The 17,031-nt window shown below is 44.3% G+C and overlaps 1 protein-coding gene across 22 annotated transcripts in view; it reads right to left on the bottom strand.

Moving 5' to 3' along the window:
* Positions 1-17,031, bottom strand: part of MACF1 (microtubule actin crosslinking factor 1) — a 449,681-nt gene that overhangs the window by 199,523 nt on the left and 233,127 nt on the right. For all 22 annotated transcript variants that reach the window (XM_068268830.1, XM_068268828.1, XM_068268833.1 and 19 more), the window contains 13 exons: positions 16,168-16,329; positions 15,896-16,000; positions 10,442-10,537; positions 10,236-10,361; positions 10,001-10,153; positions 9,526-9,680; positions 9,309-9,435; positions 8,485-8,668; positions 7,295-7,458; positions 7,031-7,209; positions 3,926-4,064; positions 3,639-3,832; positions 3,404-3,566 (listed from right to left, as the gene is read on the bottom strand). In XM_068268830.1, coding sequence (XP_068124931.1) covers positions 3,404-3,566; positions 3,639-3,832; positions 3,926-4,064; positions 7,031-7,209; positions 7,295-7,458; positions 8,485-8,668; positions 9,309-9,435; positions 9,526-9,680; positions 10,001-10,153; positions 10,236-10,361; positions 10,442-10,537; positions 15,896-16,000; positions 16,168-16,329 — 1,947 coding nt within the window. The remainder of the gene's footprint in view (positions 1-3,403; positions 3,567-3,638; positions 3,833-3,925; positions 4,065-7,030; positions 7,210-7,294; positions 7,459-8,484; positions 8,669-9,308; positions 9,436-9,525; positions 9,681-10,000; positions 10,154-10,235; positions 10,362-10,441; positions 10,538-15,895; positions 16,001-16,167; positions 16,330-17,031) is intronic.

The following is a 17,031-nucleotide window of genomic DNA, read 5'->3' on the forward strand; positions in this document are numbered from 1 at the left end:
CTAATCTGACTCTGAGCGTGACAGGAGCAGCGGCTGTATCACTGAAGCCATGCCCGCTGTCATTCTCTTCAAATGTTAAGGCTGCCCCGCCCCTGCTTCCTCCCCCTTCCTCTTCCTCCCCCTTCCTCTTGTGCCCGGGCCATCTGAAGCACGCAGGAGTTCTGTGTTGTTCAGCGGATACGAAAGTGACAAGAGGCTCTACTCCTCAGCCTCTTTTCTACATGGCTGAACTGTATGGCTGCCGCTGCACAAAGTCTCACATCCAGCTGTAAGGAAATGAGAGAGCACCTTGTATTTCAGTGGAGGAAGGGACCCGGGACAGTGTGCGTTGATGAAAATGTACACATTCCTGAGATTTCTTGCAGCTCCCCATAGTGTTCTTGTTCTTGCCACTTAGTTCCTTAGGGCTCCTCTCTGTCATATTACTGTCACCTGTCCCCTCCTAAAAAGCTGTGACACAGCTAAGGCACATGCAATGACCTGTGTGCACAACACCTCCTCAAGCTCTTCAGCATCTGTGCACGACAGCCACAACCAGTAATGTTCTGTGCATGTGCGATTTAGATTTATGAGCATAATACTCTGGGCCACAGCCGTCTTGCCGCTTGAAAGCATAATTTAGGAGATTGCATGCACCAGTCACAGCTTTGTAAAGGCGAGGTCCAAGCTAAAATAAAAATACACTTACCTGGGGCTTCCTCCAGCCCCTGGCAGCTGTGCTGTACTCTCGCCGCAGCTCCGGTGGCTCCCGGTCTCCTCCGCTGCAGAAGCCGACCTCACCAGATCGTCTTCTTGTGCGCTCCACGGCGTGGGTCACGTGGTCTAGGTGACGTCATCAGGTATTTACTGCGCAGGTGCAGAACTACTGTGCCTGCGCAGTACATAAATGATGATGTCAGCTAGACCACGTGACCCACGCCGTGGAGCGCAAAAGAAGCCGATCTAGTGAGGTCGGCTTCTGCAGCGGAGGAGACCGGGAGCCACCGGAGCTGCGGTGAGGGCACAGGACGTCTGCCAGTGGCTGGAGGAAGCCCCAGGTAAGTGGATTTTTACTTTTATTTTAGCCTGGATGTGTCCTTTAAGTGTAGATGAGGAGTCTAAAGGAACTGAGGGGCCAGAAGCAGTATCCTTCCCTGTGCCACTGGAAGAAGCCCCAAGTGTGTGTAAATCCTGTTTTGTTTTTGCTTATATCACATTTTCTGAAATTGTGTGTCTTTTTTTTTCTTTTAATCACACCTGAGCTTTGCTTTAAGTGATCCTAAGACAAATACTAATAAAAGATTTATACATACCTGGGGCTTCCTCCAGACCCCTCCACACCGATCGCTCCCATACTATTTTCACCTACCTTCTTGTTCTCCCATTAGCAGCCCATAAGTTTGGCCAGTCAGCGCATGCAATGTGTGGCTCCATGTGCCCCCCCCCACCCATCTCGCAGTAGTACTGCGCAGGCTCAGAGTGCTTTTGGCCACAGAAGTGTGGCAGGGTGCGCACAGTGCACCCCAATTCGCCAAGCTGTCAGGGCTGCTAACGGGAGAATAAGGAGGCGGAGGACGGTGGCGTGGGAGCAATTCGAATGGATGGGGCTAGAGGAAGCCCCAAGTATGTATACATTTTATTATTATTATTCATCTCAGGGTCATTTTAAAACTATACACTTACTTACCTGGGGCTTCTTCCAGCTCCCCGTAGTTCGTGAGGTCCCACAGAATTGTCGGGTCCCCTCCATTCTCCCACTGGCAGTTCTGTAAGTTTGGCACTCTGACTGCGCATGCACGTCCTATTCATACACCCTTCCCAAGTATGCCCCCATTCCATCATGGTCTGTTAACCCACACTGTGGCCCCCAGTTCTGGTCCTCCCATCCCCTAATGCAGGGGTGGGAGGGGGGTCATTTGGTTGCCTATACTAAGGGGAGGCAGTCATACTGCTGCCCAAGACCCTCTTCCTTCCCTGTGTGTACACGCACAACTGTACTGGGTATGTGCAAGTACATTCCCAGTAGCACAAAGCAGCTTGTGCAAAGAGGAAAAGGCCATGCACAAGTGGCTTTGTGTTACAGTGAATGTGCAGACCATAGTAGTGCATGACCAGTACAATTAGGGTGCATACACACATCAGACCATAGTCTTTGGAAAATGAAAGATCACAGACCAATTTTACCACCTTCCATGTAGTATGAGAGCCATACCTACACAGTCTTTTCTATGGAGCTGAACTCCCCATCAGAAAAAAATCTTTGCAAGATGCTGCACACACAGATGCTGTACAGACACAAAAGATCAGTATCTGCAAAAGATCTGTTCCTGCCAAAGATCCGTTCCTGCAAATTGCATTCATAGTCTATGATATCTGCAGATCCTCATACACACCTTGTTTAACAGACTTCATTTGCGTATCTGACAATCATCTGCAGATCTGAAAATCCATCCTAGTGGATCTGATCTGCAGATGAATGTCTGTTAAACAATGTGTGTATGAGGATTTGCAGATAGCATAGACTATGAATGCATTTTGCAGGAATGGATCTTTTGCAGGAACATATCTTTTGAATGTGTACAACATCTGTGTGTGCAGCATCTTGCAAAGATTTCTATCTGATGGGGAGTTCAGCTCAATAGAATAGACTGTGTAGGTATGGCTCTCATACTACATGGAATGGGGTAAAATTGGTCTGTGATCTTTTCTTTTCCAAAGACTATGGTCTGATGTGTGTATGCACCCTTAGGCTTATACACAAAGGGAAGTGCAGCCTCGAGGAAGAAGAGGGCACCAAGCAGCAGTGGTGGGGTCTGAATATGCTCAGAGGGACCCAGCAATGGAACAGTGGGCCCCAGGAGGATCTACTATGGTATGGTTTACTTTAAGGCTATATGTTTGGGGGACAAGTGTGTGTAAGTTGAGGGGTGGGGTTGGTTGAGATGATGTTGGTCAGATTAGTTAGGGCGGGGGCGGCTGGTGACATTGGGCCTTGGGCGGTAAAAAGTAGAAATCCGGCCCTGGCAGCAGCTACAGCAGATGATGGCGCACTCCACACAGACAGAGGGCATAGGAGCAGCCCCCTGTAGATAAGCAACAGCGCTTCCCCCTAAACCCTGATCTCCCAACAACATACAGCATTACCAACTTCCCTTATGGGGAGGTTCATTGTGAAAAACAAAATTATGGGTGCTCAGTGCATCTGGAGACAGCCCTGGATGAGATGCCAGGTAAAAAGGGCTTAACGTGTCAACAACAAATATTTCTTCTGCAACTAATAGTGCGCTTTGCATTACCAAAACTGGCATCTGAACTCTATGTATACTGCTACTGGCAATACATAGCATAGCTGCTCCTTTCCACGTTTTGTATATCAGACTATTTTCTAGTATTCCTGTGTGAATAAATGTGGGATGGGATTTACCGTCTGCTGATTGAGTTGCTCTGACAAGACCCTTCTGTCCTCAGACTGCCCTGGTTTCATTAGCTCTTGCTGGGCTTTTGTTGCCTCTATCCAATGTATCAAGCCATCATGGATTCCTCTGTAATTTTTCAGCACGTCCCTGATAGTGGCCAGTTCAGACTGCCTGAAAAAACAAAAGTAAATTAAAACAGGGGTAAAGGTAAAGGGATAATAAAGCAAATAATAATGTGAATACCTAGTTTCAAGCTGGGTTTGCACTCCATTCCATCGTTCTCTGAGCTTGGACGTCTTTTCCTGATATTGGTCTACATCTGAACTGCGTTCTTGTGACTTCTGGTTTAGACTGTCTCTTACTATTTTTGCTTTGGCAACATCCTGCTCCAGTGAAGAAATTATGCTGTCTTTTTCCAGTGCTTCTTTCATCCATTGCTATAAAAAAACAAACAAATAAAACCAAAACACATGTAAAGTTTAAAATGACTCAGACATTTAAATATTTACGGGTTATAAAAGCACACTTACCTCTAATGATTGTTCCTGACTCCGAATAGCAGCTGGATCTGCCGGGATCGTGTCTTCCTGACTCAGTCGAGCCTCAAATCCCTTTACTAGGGCTTCTGCACCCTGTAGACTGCGAATCACCACATCTACTGTCTTTAGCCTACGTTTAAAAAGATAAAAGGCATATATATCAACCTACGTAGATGTTTATATACAAAGTATAGCAACTACAAAGCCATATTTAAGTTACTGTATACACTCGCATATAAGCCTAATTTTTCAGCACAAAAAAATGTGCTGAAAAGTTACCCCCTCGGCTTATATGCGAGTTAGTGGAGCAGAATGGATGAAGGAGCAGGTTTTGTTACTGGCAGAGGAGCATAAGGATCATGCACTTGTGATCCTGCTCTTACCAGCTGGCTCCCTCCGGTGTCTGTGGGAAAAGTGGGTACCTCGGCTTATATGCGGGTCAGCTTATATGCAGTAAACACAGTAGATCCAACTGAAAAGGCTACTGTAATTCTGAAATACCGAGTATCTAAATATACTTATTTCTTACAACCTTGACAGTGAATGTAGGTGTAAGGGGAAAAAACTTAAGAGAGGACTTAAAGTGTACCAGAGATTGTGAATAGTAAAGATTTGCTACTTACCCGGGCTTCCTCCCGCTCCCATAAGCATGTCTGAGTCCCACGCCGTCCTCCCACAGTCCTATGTTCAGCCCCTGTAACAGGCTCAATCAGGACCAGTCTGGGTCTTCTGCGCAAGCACGGACCTGCTGGCACATGCTCAGTAGACCCGAACTGACGTGACTGGGCCAGTTACCAGGGCTGATCGCGCCTGAACAGCAGACCGCTGGAGGACGGCGTGGGACTCAGACGTGTTTATGGGGCTGGGGGAAATCCGGAGTAAGTATTAAATCTTACTATTCACGATCTCTGGTTTACTTTAAGTTATTCTCATGTGCATTTTAAAGTCGGGCAGTATTTGAATCATTATAAGAACCAAATTTGTAAATAATCTCATATTGTATCTCACCATCGCCAAGAATTACACACCCAGCCAGACCTTTGCACGTCATGCAATAATACCCCCTACTAGAGGGGGTTACAAACAGACTTCTAAACAAAAGATGCAAAAATTAGCAATCACAACATGTGATCATGAAATGGAAGCAGATGTGGCCCTCCCTGTTTGGAGCCCAAGGGGAACTACAGTAATACCACTTCCTATCTTGATTTAACACTATCTCCATCAAATGGCTGCTAAGAAGGCCGGTCGGGGCTTGAAATGTTAGCTTCTGAAGGCTTCTATCACTGGGATTCTCACTAAAGAAAACCTATAACGAAAAAACCTCCCCTGGGGGGTACTCACCTCGGGTGGGGGAAGTCTCCGGATCCTATTGAGGCTTCCCCTGTCCTCCTCGGTCCCACAGCGGCGGCGATAAAGCTCTCGGAACAGCGGGGATGTAAAAACGTACCCATTGGATACTCACCCGTTTTTCAACTGCATCATTTTGCACTAACTGATACGTGAAATTAATAAATGTTTGATATACCCCGGGCCATGGCTTTAGCCTTACTTTTTGAGCCACAACCCCCTTATTTGTTGAGGCATGTTTATGTGCGGAGGAGTGGAAGCTATTCAGTTCGATGGTGCAATGCATCTGCCTGATGTGAAAACAGAGCAAAGACTAAATTGATCTGCTCCGATCCAAACAGGACAAAACCATGTGCTGCAGATGGGAACCAAGTTTTATTGTTGACAACAGGACGGCTGTTTTCAATCATGGAAATCAGTTTTCAGCATAGTTTCAAAGCATACTGTACAAGAAAAAAAAAAAAGCACAGTAGGCATATGGTGGCCATTAATGATCTTTTTCATCCAATCGTACCATTTCCATGTACTATAAGGGACTGCCTAAATTATCCATTCAATATTTTCACTCAATTTACCCTTATACTACATAGGTAAGCATTCTCAAAGCTTTGAACGGTAAAAAAAAAAAATCCATGGACGGGAAATTTCTGAATGCGGTATTTTTCATTTTTTAAGCATTCACAAAGATTTACACAGGTGCGGTAGAAGTTCGGTAATTTACCGAAAAAGATCTGTGCAGCAAGTTACATGCTGTTCTCCCACTAACTGACGGCATTACGAAAGTAAAAGGCATCCCCAGAACCCCTTTAGATGTGCATGTTATAATAATGTTTGTTCTACTCCCTCTGAATCTGTCAGTCTTTATTAACATTGTATTTAATAGCCACAGTTTACATGAACTCTCAAACATTAAACATGCCATGCTTAGCTCCTCACTAGTGCCTCTGCATCTTCAAACAGGAACCTAAAGGGTTTGAAGGGCTGCAGGGGAAAACTCTTTTGTGCCAGCTCCCTGCACTGCTGCCTGGGGGTAGAGGGGCTTGTTCCTCTTAAGAAGATGTTGCAGCCCATCAGCAGGACTTGCAGGAGACAGGGGCTGTTTCTATTGGTTCTCTGCTCCCGTCACTCATCGGATATCATACCCCGCAGGCATGTGAAGACTGGTTTTCACCAAATCAAAGCTGCCAGTAATTAGGTAACTTGTTACTGGGCTTTATCGCATAATTTAATCTTTGTGACTTGACATTTTATTGACACGTGTTGAGGAATTTATCGCACAAGTTGGTAATTTACCTCACTGCTTGGAAATTTCAACTTGCCTTGAGTTAACAGCCTTAGTAAACTGACATTTCACTAAATGCTTGGTGAAATCCACTGTTTTCTGCTTGTGAATGCTGGCCATAGATTTGGTAAAATTGGATGAAAAAGATTGGATCTTTAGTGGCCACCTATAGAGTAATTGCAACTTCTGACATATCAAGTGGGATTTTTTATGCTGGATGATTCCTTATTTCTCTGAATTCTGCACAATAACAAATAGACCATCCACCAAGCACAGGAAGAAACCGATGCACTCAGCAATCAAAGTTGGGTACATAGTTTTGCTTCTGAAAGACGTACGTGACATAAAACAGATGACTATTTCAGCTTTGTCATCCATACACAAATTAAATGTTTTGTGTGAAATCAAGCAAGCACAATTCTTTTCTGGGGACACTTCAATTCTATGCAATATAAAGCACTTACTTCTCTAAGAAAACAGAAGACAAGCCATAGACATGATCCATCTTTCCCACGAGCAGATCCAGCTGTGAACGGACATTTGGTGTACTGGAGCCAGTGGGAGACATGTTGAGGAAATGGTCACACCGTTCAGAAACGAGGGACAGTTCAGATTTCAACCGCTTGAGGTCATCCTGCATTCTCTACAGACAGCATGTAAAGGTAAGAGATGAATGCAAAATACCAAACTATTACAAGAACACCACATTCTCAGAGATTCAAACCAACCTCTTGTTCAGATATCTGCACAGCACTTTCATGCACAGCATCTGGATCACTACCCAAGGAAGTCTGCAATTTCTTCACCAGACGCTGCTCCAAATCATCCAAGTGCAGGCGAATGTTTTGGAGCTCAGATAAATAGCTTTTTGCCAAAGACTCATCTTTATCTTCTGTAGAAAGAAAAAGAGCACCGCCATTAAGTTGACAACATGGGCTTCAAGTGTGCTTTGTAAATTGCGGTAAAGCAGTAATAATTACACTGAAATATTATATATATCAAAATTAAGCAAAAAACATTTATCCATATAATAATGCGATTAAGTCATTAAAGTATAAAATGCTCATTCACACTACGTCAAATTGCAAAAAAAACAAAAAAACAAAAACAAGAACTGGGGACCTGACCAAAGGAACCTGATTATACTTTAACACACCTGACAAAGCATTCTAACTGCCTTGAACTGTACCATTAATAATAATAATAAAAAAAATAATGCTAACATTTGTATAGCGCTTTTCTCCTGTTGGACTCAAAATACTCCAGAGCTGCAGCCACTAAGGGCGCGCTCAAGGGGCCACCCTGCAGTGTTAGGAAGTCTTGCCCAGGGACTTCGTACTAAATAGGTACTGACCCTAGCCAGAATTCGAACCCTGGTCTCCCATGGCAAAGGCAGCTCTAGTTTATTTTGCACCCGTATCTGAAACAACCCCCATGTATGTGTGCTTCAAGATAAGCTGAGGAAGATCCAGACATGTCAAAGAGCACTGCTTAGCATAAGGATTTGATCCTCATCACTTCAAAAACAGACTCCCCACTACAGCTCTGTACATACACTTGGCGCCAGAAACAAACAATGGGTTGCCCGAGAATCATTTTTTTTAAAGTGCCCCCACAATGTTAAAAGATAGCAATTATCGTCCATGGAGGCGGATTCATATTGGCAAATTGGTTCAGATGATAATCTGTGTCAGTCATTTGTATCCGACAATAAACTATCACTATCCACGTGTGGTGAATTTCACACTTCCGGGTCCTCATTTTTGCACTTCCACTAATGATCCGATCAGTTGCCACCCATTGGGCATCACTTGTTTTATCAAGCATATGAGCAGAGCTTAAAATATCTGACAGATTTGTTGTCCCTTTCATGATCTTTTACACGTATGGTTCTTACTCAATTTACTGTACTCCTTACCAGCTTCAATAAGGTCTACAAGCTTTCTGCATTGCTCTTTACAGGTTTCCACCTCTTGTTCCATGTTCAGCCGGTCAGTTGGTGAGAATATCTGCGAGTCTTTGCTATCTTCCAAGAAATCATCAAGATGTGACTGAAGACTAGAGAGTGTCTGAAGCCTCTCAGACAGAGGCATGACCCTGAGCTGAGGACAAATAAAAACTGGTTAGAAAATGCATTAAAGAGAACCCAAGCCAAAGGTTGAGTTCAGAAAGAGATAGTTAGCCAACGAGAGGGAAGCCTCAGTATCTTATTGAGGATTCCTTAGAATATGCATTAAAGAGAACCCAAGCCAAAGGTTGAGTTCAGAAAGAGATAGTTAGCCAACGAGAGGGAAGCCTCAGTATCTTATTGAGGCTTCCCTCAGTGTCCTTTATCCTCCCACTGGCGAGTGCGGACCTCCTACACATTGGGGGCTGTGCTCCTCTTCTGTGACGAGTGCAGCCCATGCAATAGCCGCGCTTCTCTTTTATGAAGAGTGTGGCCGTGCAATAGCTGCGAGCATGGCCACACATGTGCAGTAGCATGGAGGCTGCCTACTATGCATGGGTGACCACGCTGATGCCCGAGGAGGTATATGGCCCTGATAAGATTGCAGAATATCCAATCTTCCAGGGGTCCATGCTAGGTGAGGGGAGACCGAAGAATAAAGAGGGAAGCCTCAATAGGTTCCTGAGGCTTTCCTCTCTTTAGGTTAATATCTCATTTTCTGCCCAAGCTTCAGCTTGGGTACACTTTACATTAACAATAGTTTTCAGCACAATCCATTCTCACAAAACTCTCACCTTATCTATATTCCAACTCTGAACTGAATCAACATCTTTCCGAAGACTGTGCCACGATATTAAACTCTTTGTGTTTACGTGTAACTGATGCCAAAGAGCCATAACTTTCTGATAAAGCTGTTCCACTCTACAAAATGAAAGATTAACCACCATAAGAAAAGGGAAAAAAAAGCAAGTTGATGGCTCATATGAGCTATGAGGTAATAGAGTTTATTACCTGCTAGCCATTTCCATTGCTTCCTTGTTGGGTGGAGGGACAATGAAACACACAGATGGTACCATCGCCTCATTTCCAGTGCTGCTAATCACTTTCCACTTTGTCCTCTGAGAGTTATCTTCAAGTACACATTCTTCATTTCTACTGATAGTAATCTGTCAAGCAGAAAAAGAATATTCACTCTGAAAATGTACATCTGATATTATGCTGGCCAAACACTGTAACTTGTGGAAGCAAAGCAACTTATACAGGCCATTCTTAAGATAGCATAGCAATGACCTTCCATGACAGTGCATGGGCTGCTAACAAACAACATCAGAGGAAATATTTTTTTTCTTATTTTATGTAGAGCTCACTGCATGCACTTGTAACACAGTAAAAAAAAAAAAGAAAATGTCTCAAATATTTTGCTGCGAGACAAGCAAGACTTAATTGTGGTGGGACAAGCATACACATAGCTGGACAAAAAGCCTACCTCTATCTGCTGATAGTCACATATTGCTTTGATGGGTAGTGTGCCACTTAAACTGTGGTCAGGATTTCTGGGTTTCAACTGGACAATGCTCTTGGACCTTCCAACCAGACTAGCAACTGTGCTACGGGATTGGATGAGTTGCTCCTTCTCATCCTACAGAGAAATCATTTACAATTTTAGCAGATGCATTTCAACAGTTACATAAACAATGTTAGCCAGTGGTTGTGCTCCTCACCATGGAGTCCTGCAATGCATCTTCCAGCCGGTTCACACTAGTACTGCGATCACAGGAATACTTTCTTTTTATAGACTCTTGGAGATTCTTCAAATACATCTCAGAATCTCGAACATCACTAAAAAACTGTACAATTAAAGAATATGTTTAGCTTACACCTTATTAACACATCAAATAAAGAATGTAAATACAGAAACAATAAATACCTGGAAATAGGCAGAATTCTCACTTAAATGATGTTCCACACAAAGACATAATTGCTGGACCCATTGCCACTGAGAAACAACTGCTCCAATGTATGCCTACAACGAAGACAAGAAGATATAACCTGTAAGCCTCTAAATAGCTTTCATGTGTACAGTATACACACCCAAAGATTACTGCTTAGCTTCTGCCTCAGTGCCATTATGTGAACAGTACAGAACAGAGGAGGTTAACAGTGTCACATCCACCACAAGGGGTGGACAATGAAATGCAAATTCCAGCTTGGATGCAAATTTAATGCAAACTGTACTCAGCCTGGGAAAGGACTTCTGATTGGTCCAATATCAAGCTGAATACAATTTTAATATATCTGCATACAGGCTGAAATTATTTGCATCTGACTGACCATGTCCACATACCACTTTATTTAGCAATGTACATAACATCTACATAAGCGTACATCAAAGCTGCTCTCTGCCAGGAAACAGTTTAATGGCTGTAATTCCTCATCAGTGAGGGTTACTCTATTATAGTCCAACAAGGTGCATATATGTAGCACCACCACTGTTTGAGTTGGGTGCTGGGTGGTGCCACTACAAAAAAATAATTTACAATGCTGGTATTTTACAACAAGGTAACAGCCCCCATTCTCACACAAACTCTCCCATCCTAGTGCGTAACACTAAACCTTAAAGTGAACCTAAACTGAGAAAGATATGGATTTTTCCTTTTTAACCCCTTGTTGACCACAGTGTTAAACTCCCCTAAAGACCAGGCACTTTTTTTCTGTAGTGGGCTATGCAGGCTTTTCAGCCTCCTGCACAGCCCAGCTAAGTATGGCGATCGGACTCACCTCCTCCCTAAGGGAACATGCTGCCGGAGGGGTCTGATCGCCGCTGTCATTTTTTTTTTTTTTTTAGTCTCACAGAGGCTCTCATTGCCGCCGTCCCCCTCCCTCCTCCCCTCTGCCTGAAGAATTGAGCAGGACGGCGATCTGTCCTGCTCTCTGCCTCTTATAGGCATCAGCCTATGAGAGGACGGCGATCCCCGGCCAATCAGAGGTTGGGGTTCGCCGATCTCTTACAGCGCTGCTGGAGACCGCAGCGTTGTACGCATGTAAACAAAGGGGATTTCTTTCCCTTTTCGTTTACAAGCAGCCTGCTAGCTGCGATCGGCAGCTAGCAGGCTTTCCGTGTAGTGGCAGGGAACGATCGCACATGCGCGCGGCCGTTCCCTTGGAAACTGCAGCCCCAGGACTTGACGCCAATTGGCGTTAGGCGGTCCTGGGGCTGCCGCTGTGGTCATGCCCATTGCCGTGAGGTGGTCGTAAAGTAGTTAAATAATACCAGTTGCCTGACTCTCCTGCTGATTCTGTGTCTCTTGATGCTTTTAGCCACAGCCCCTAAACAAGCATGCAGATCAGCTGCTCTGACTGAAGTCAGACTGGATTAAATGCATGCTTGTGTCAGATTGTTTCAGCCACAGCTGCAGCCAAAGAGCTCAGCAGGACTGCCAGGCAACTGGTATTGTTTAAAAGGAAACATCCATATCCCTCTCAATTTAGGTTCCCTTTCAACACACACATCAATTCTGTACACCAGAGTTCCCCAACCCTGTCCTCAAGGCCCACCAACAGTACATGTTTTGCAGGAAACCACAAACATTCACAAGTGAGGTAATTAGTATCTCACCAGAGCTAATTAACTACCTCTGTGGATTTCTACAAAACATGCGCTGTTGGTGGGCCCTGAGGACAAGGTTGGGGAACAATGCATACACTAAGCCCCTCACCTAGTGCCTAATACTAAACTCCCCCTCATAATACTTAACACTAATATCGGCACCCAAACAACCACTATTTGTAGCCGTTCGTCTATAAACAGATAATCAGCTGTAATCACTATTCCCTATTATCTATTATAATAACTATTATCTGCATCAAGCTCCCAATTCACCCCCTTGGTGCGCAATTAAAGATAATTTGCATTGGCATCTGCTAGACACTTGCCGATATCCTTGCCCAAACGGCCTGATCTGTTACTACGTCCCGACTAGAGAACGTGTCGCTTGTATATCTAAATGTTTAACTTTTTCTATCAGAAAAAAGAAAATTGTACAAGGCCCCTGGGCTCCACTGTCACCATTTTTGGCACATTATTGACCAGATGAAGTGGTTTTAGATGTGAAATGCGTAATTCTTTGTGCTGAATAAAGTTTTTGAGACAAACGTCATCATAGTCTTCAGGAAAGTAGGCTGTTACATACATTTTTGAATATGGATTTTGAAGTGTTCTACTATATTCTTTTGGGCACCTCCAGGCTTTGAGTTCTTACAGCATAGTTATTTGTACACTTGGCACAGTACATACACATGTTTATTTCATCATGTCACCTCAGGTAAGCAAAGCAACACTGCTTTAAAAAACATAGCATTATGCACATAATGATTTCAGAAAGGATATTAAAGAGACACTGAAGCGAGAATGAATCTCGCTTCAGTGCTTATATTCAGCAGGGGCATGTGTGCCCCTGCTAAAACGCCGCTATCCCGCGGCTAAACGGGGGTCCCTTCACCCCCAAACCCACCCCTGCAAAATCTACGACCAACTTGGTTGTAGATTTTGCTGCTGTTGAGGCAGGGCTAACGGCTGCAGCCCTGCCTCTCATCGCCGTCTATCAGCGGTGCATCGCCGCCTCTCCCTAGCCCCTCTCAGCGAAGGAAGACTGAGAGGGGCGGGGGAGAGGCGGAGATACGCGCTGACAGGCGCGCGTAAGGCAGGGCTGCGGCCATTAGCCCTGCCTCAATCAGGAAGAGATCCCCGGGCACCACGGAGGGGATTTGGGAGGTAAGGGACCCCCGTTTAGCTGCGGGATAGCGGCGTTTTAGCAGGGGCACACATGCCTCTGCTGAATATAAGCACTGAAGCGAGATTTATTCTCGCTTCAGTGTCTCTTTAACAAGCCCTGGCCTATAGCTTTACTGGCTGTAGCTAATTATCATAGATGTATGACTTGATGGTTTAGGCTTACATTTGTAAACAGGACTATTTACAAGAATGACTGTGCTTGTTACTCTGCATACATTTCTGCTGGTGCTGATTTGCATTTGTTACTCTGGGCTGTTATTACACTGTACAATTACTCTATTTAGTGAGAGGCATTTTTGGATTTAAAAAAAGCAGTTAATACTCCTAAAAAGTATATGTCTCTGAGTATAGCTGGTGTTATATTTTTCATATTGTTGGTGCGAATGTTAAGGGGACCCCACAGGATAAAACAACTTCCTCCTACTGCTTACTAGAAAACAGGTTCCCATTATACAAACTATAACTTGTAAAGACAAAGTAGCGCAGGATATAGAATATAGGCACCAATGTTTTCATACATTTGTGCAGGTGCTCAGATGGAGACCTTATTAGAACGGCCTTTAAAGGACACCTAAAGTGAGAGGTATATGGAGGTAAACATTGATTTCCTTTTAAAACAATGCAAATTACCTGGCTGTCCTATGGATCTTCTGCCTCTAATACGGTTAGCCATAGACCCTAAACAAGCATGCAGATCAGGTGCGCTGACTGAAGTCTGGCCCGTTTAGCCGCATGCTTGTTTCAGGTGTTTAAAGGGGCACTACGGCGAAAAATTGAAAATTTAAAATATGTGCAAACAGACAAAGAAGAAGGGGTTTTTTTTTCCCAGAGTAAAATAGAGCCATAAATTACTTTTCTCCTATGTTGTTTTTACTTGCAGTAGGCAGTAGAAATCTGACATAAGTGCCAGGTTTTGGACTAGTCCATCTCTTCACAGGGGATTCTCAGCAAGGCTTTTATTCTTTATAAAAATATTCCTTAAAAATTATTTATACAAAGATGCTGGCCAGCTTCCCTGCTCGCCACACAGTTTTTTGGCAGTTGGACAGAGCAACTGCCATTCACTAAGTGCTTTTGAAAATAAATATATCCCTGAGAATCCCCTATAAAGAGATGGACTAGTCCAAAACCTGTCATTTGTCAGATTTCTACAACCTACTGTAAGTGACAGCAACATAGTAGAAAAGTAATTTATGGCTCATTTTACTCTGGAAAAAATGTACTTCTTGTTTGTATATGTTTGTACATAATTTATATTTTACAGTTTTTCGCTATAGTGTCCCTTTAACTCAGACTCTATTGATGCCAGAAAGATCAGTAAGAATGCCAGGCAACTGGTATTGTTTAAAAAGAAATAAATATGGCAGTCTCCATAAGCCTCTCACCTCATGTTCCCTTTACTACCCACACAATGAAAAATGCAGCCATCACTACCATCACAAATCACAAATACAGCCATGATTACACCAAAATGACAAGTGCAGCAATCACTGCATCCAAAATGACAAATGTAGCAATTATTATACCCCAAATAACAAATAAAGCCACACTCATTACAGTTTAAAGAGACTCTGTAACAACAAAAACCTCCCCTGGGGGGTACTCACCTCGGGTGGGGGAAGCCTCCGGATCCTAATGAGGCTTCCCACGCCGTCCTCTGTCCCACGGGGGTCTCGCCGCAGCCCTCCGAACAGCCGGCGAGTGTGCCGACTGTCAGTTCAATATTTACCTTTGCTGGCTCCAGCGGGGGCGCTGTGGCGACTTTCAGCACGGAAATAGACGGAAATACCCGATCTCCGTCGGGTCCGCTCTACTGCGCAGGCGCCGGAAACTTGCGCCTGCGCAGTAGAGCAGACCCGACGGCGATCGGGTATTTCCGCCTACTTCGGCGCCGAGAGGCATCAGAGCGCCTGCGCAGGAGCCAGGAAGGTAAATATTGCGTCACCGCTGTACGGAGGGCTACAGCGAGACCCCCGAGGGACGCAGGACGGCGTGGGAAGCCTCATTAGGATCCTGAGGCTTCCCCCACCCGAGGTGAGTACCCCCCAGGGGCCGTTTTGTCGTTACAGTTCCTCTTTAAGTAACAAATGCAGTAATTATAGGAAAAAATTGGTCTAGTGCCAGTAAATACATAAAAGGTGGATAATACATCAAAATAGATAATTTTGCCAGTTAAACTGAGGAAAAGTAGATGAACCCTGATGACATCTGTGCAAAAAGAGCGCCCAGTAGAGCCAAAGCAGGGTTTCTGGGGTCTTCACTAGCTATATTTAACCCCATTCTCTCACGGAACCCTCCCTCTACTGATGCCTAACCTTATCCACCTACCCCCACAGCTAGCTTTACCCACCCACTGCCCCAAAGTTAACCTGAACTCTTCACCCCGCCACCCGGCTAAGCTTAATCATGCCCCACCCCCAAGGCTAATCTTAACATTCGGCCCACAAGCGCCAATCTGACCAAAAATCAAGAAAAATATAGTTATTTTTGGGCGTGGTGGGGCACCCATGGGTGCTTGTGGCAGTGCCCAACCTTCTGCTGATCGCGGGTGCCCAAGAACGCCCCTGATCAGCACTCATGTGTACATACCTCTACAGTTTGCTTTGCTGGGTGATTTTCCAGAGAGAGCAGTTCAGCTGTCTCTTGCAGAGACTGAATTGTATCTTGCTTCTGTTCCAGCTCTTCAGTCAGTTCCTGAAGAAAAGACAAATGTCATTACCGCTTTAACATCACATCACTAGGAAGAGCCAAAACATAAGCAAGGCTCACAGAAAGGGATTTAAAGGTTTCAATGCCGTTAATCCTAGCAGTCAGGTAAGGTAAAAAAAAAATATATATATTTCACTCCAAGCTATGCTTACAGAAAAGTATTCCTTCTTTGCCTCCATGTTGGAATTTCCATCGCTCCAGTCATATGCCAGCTCCTCCTCCTCCTTCTCATTTAGCCAGATAATTTGTGCTGTGGCTCGGGACACAAACTCATACAGGGTCTCCAAGTGACGCAGACGGGAGCTAGAAGTCTCCTACACCAGAAAAACAGCAAGCATCCTTCTTTTAGTGCTCGTAATCTTTTCTGCTTATACATTCTCATCAGATTATTATAATTATTATTATAGAGAAACTAAACCTCTTAAATTATTTGATAAGCAAGGCTTATTGTTATTCAGTGTACTTAATTGCCTTTTCATTTTACTCTGCATGGTAAATATTTTTTCTTTTAACCATGCCAGGGCCAGATTTACATCTCAGGAGGCCATAGGCACAGCAGTTCCGGCGCCCTAAACAACGTCATCTGACAAACATGCAAATCCAGACGTTAAGCCCGCTCCACCACCCCCTTCCCTGAGGCAGCTGTGATGCAAAAGGTCAAAGCAGGTTAAGAGAGGAGCCGCTTCTGCTTGGGTTGCTGCATCCTGCTGTTCCGTCGGCATGTGGCGGCCCAGGCTAAATACCTCTATGATGAATGCAGCCTAAAGCAATTGTAATCAGTAGTGTCTGGGCTACTTACATTCAATTTTTAAAAAACAAAAATGTTCCCTTTAGTTAATCAAGGAGCTTCTAAAGCAGGGGTCAGGAACCTTTTTGGCTTATGGAGCCATAGACTCCATATATTTGAAAATGTATTTTCCTGAGAGCCATTCAATATTTTTCAAACTTGGACAGTGTGCATGTGCAGCAGAGGGCTCACGTCCGTTGCCATGGTTATGTGTATACAGTTGATCGTC

The sequence above is a fragment of the Hyperolius riggenbachi genome, chromosome 2 (assembly GCF_040937935.1).
Source record: "Hyperolius riggenbachi isolate aHypRig1 chromosome 2, aHypRig1.pri, whole genome shotgun sequence".
Lineage (NCBI taxonomy): Eukaryota > Metazoa > Chordata > Amphibia > Anura > Hyperoliidae > Hyperolius > Hyperolius riggenbachi.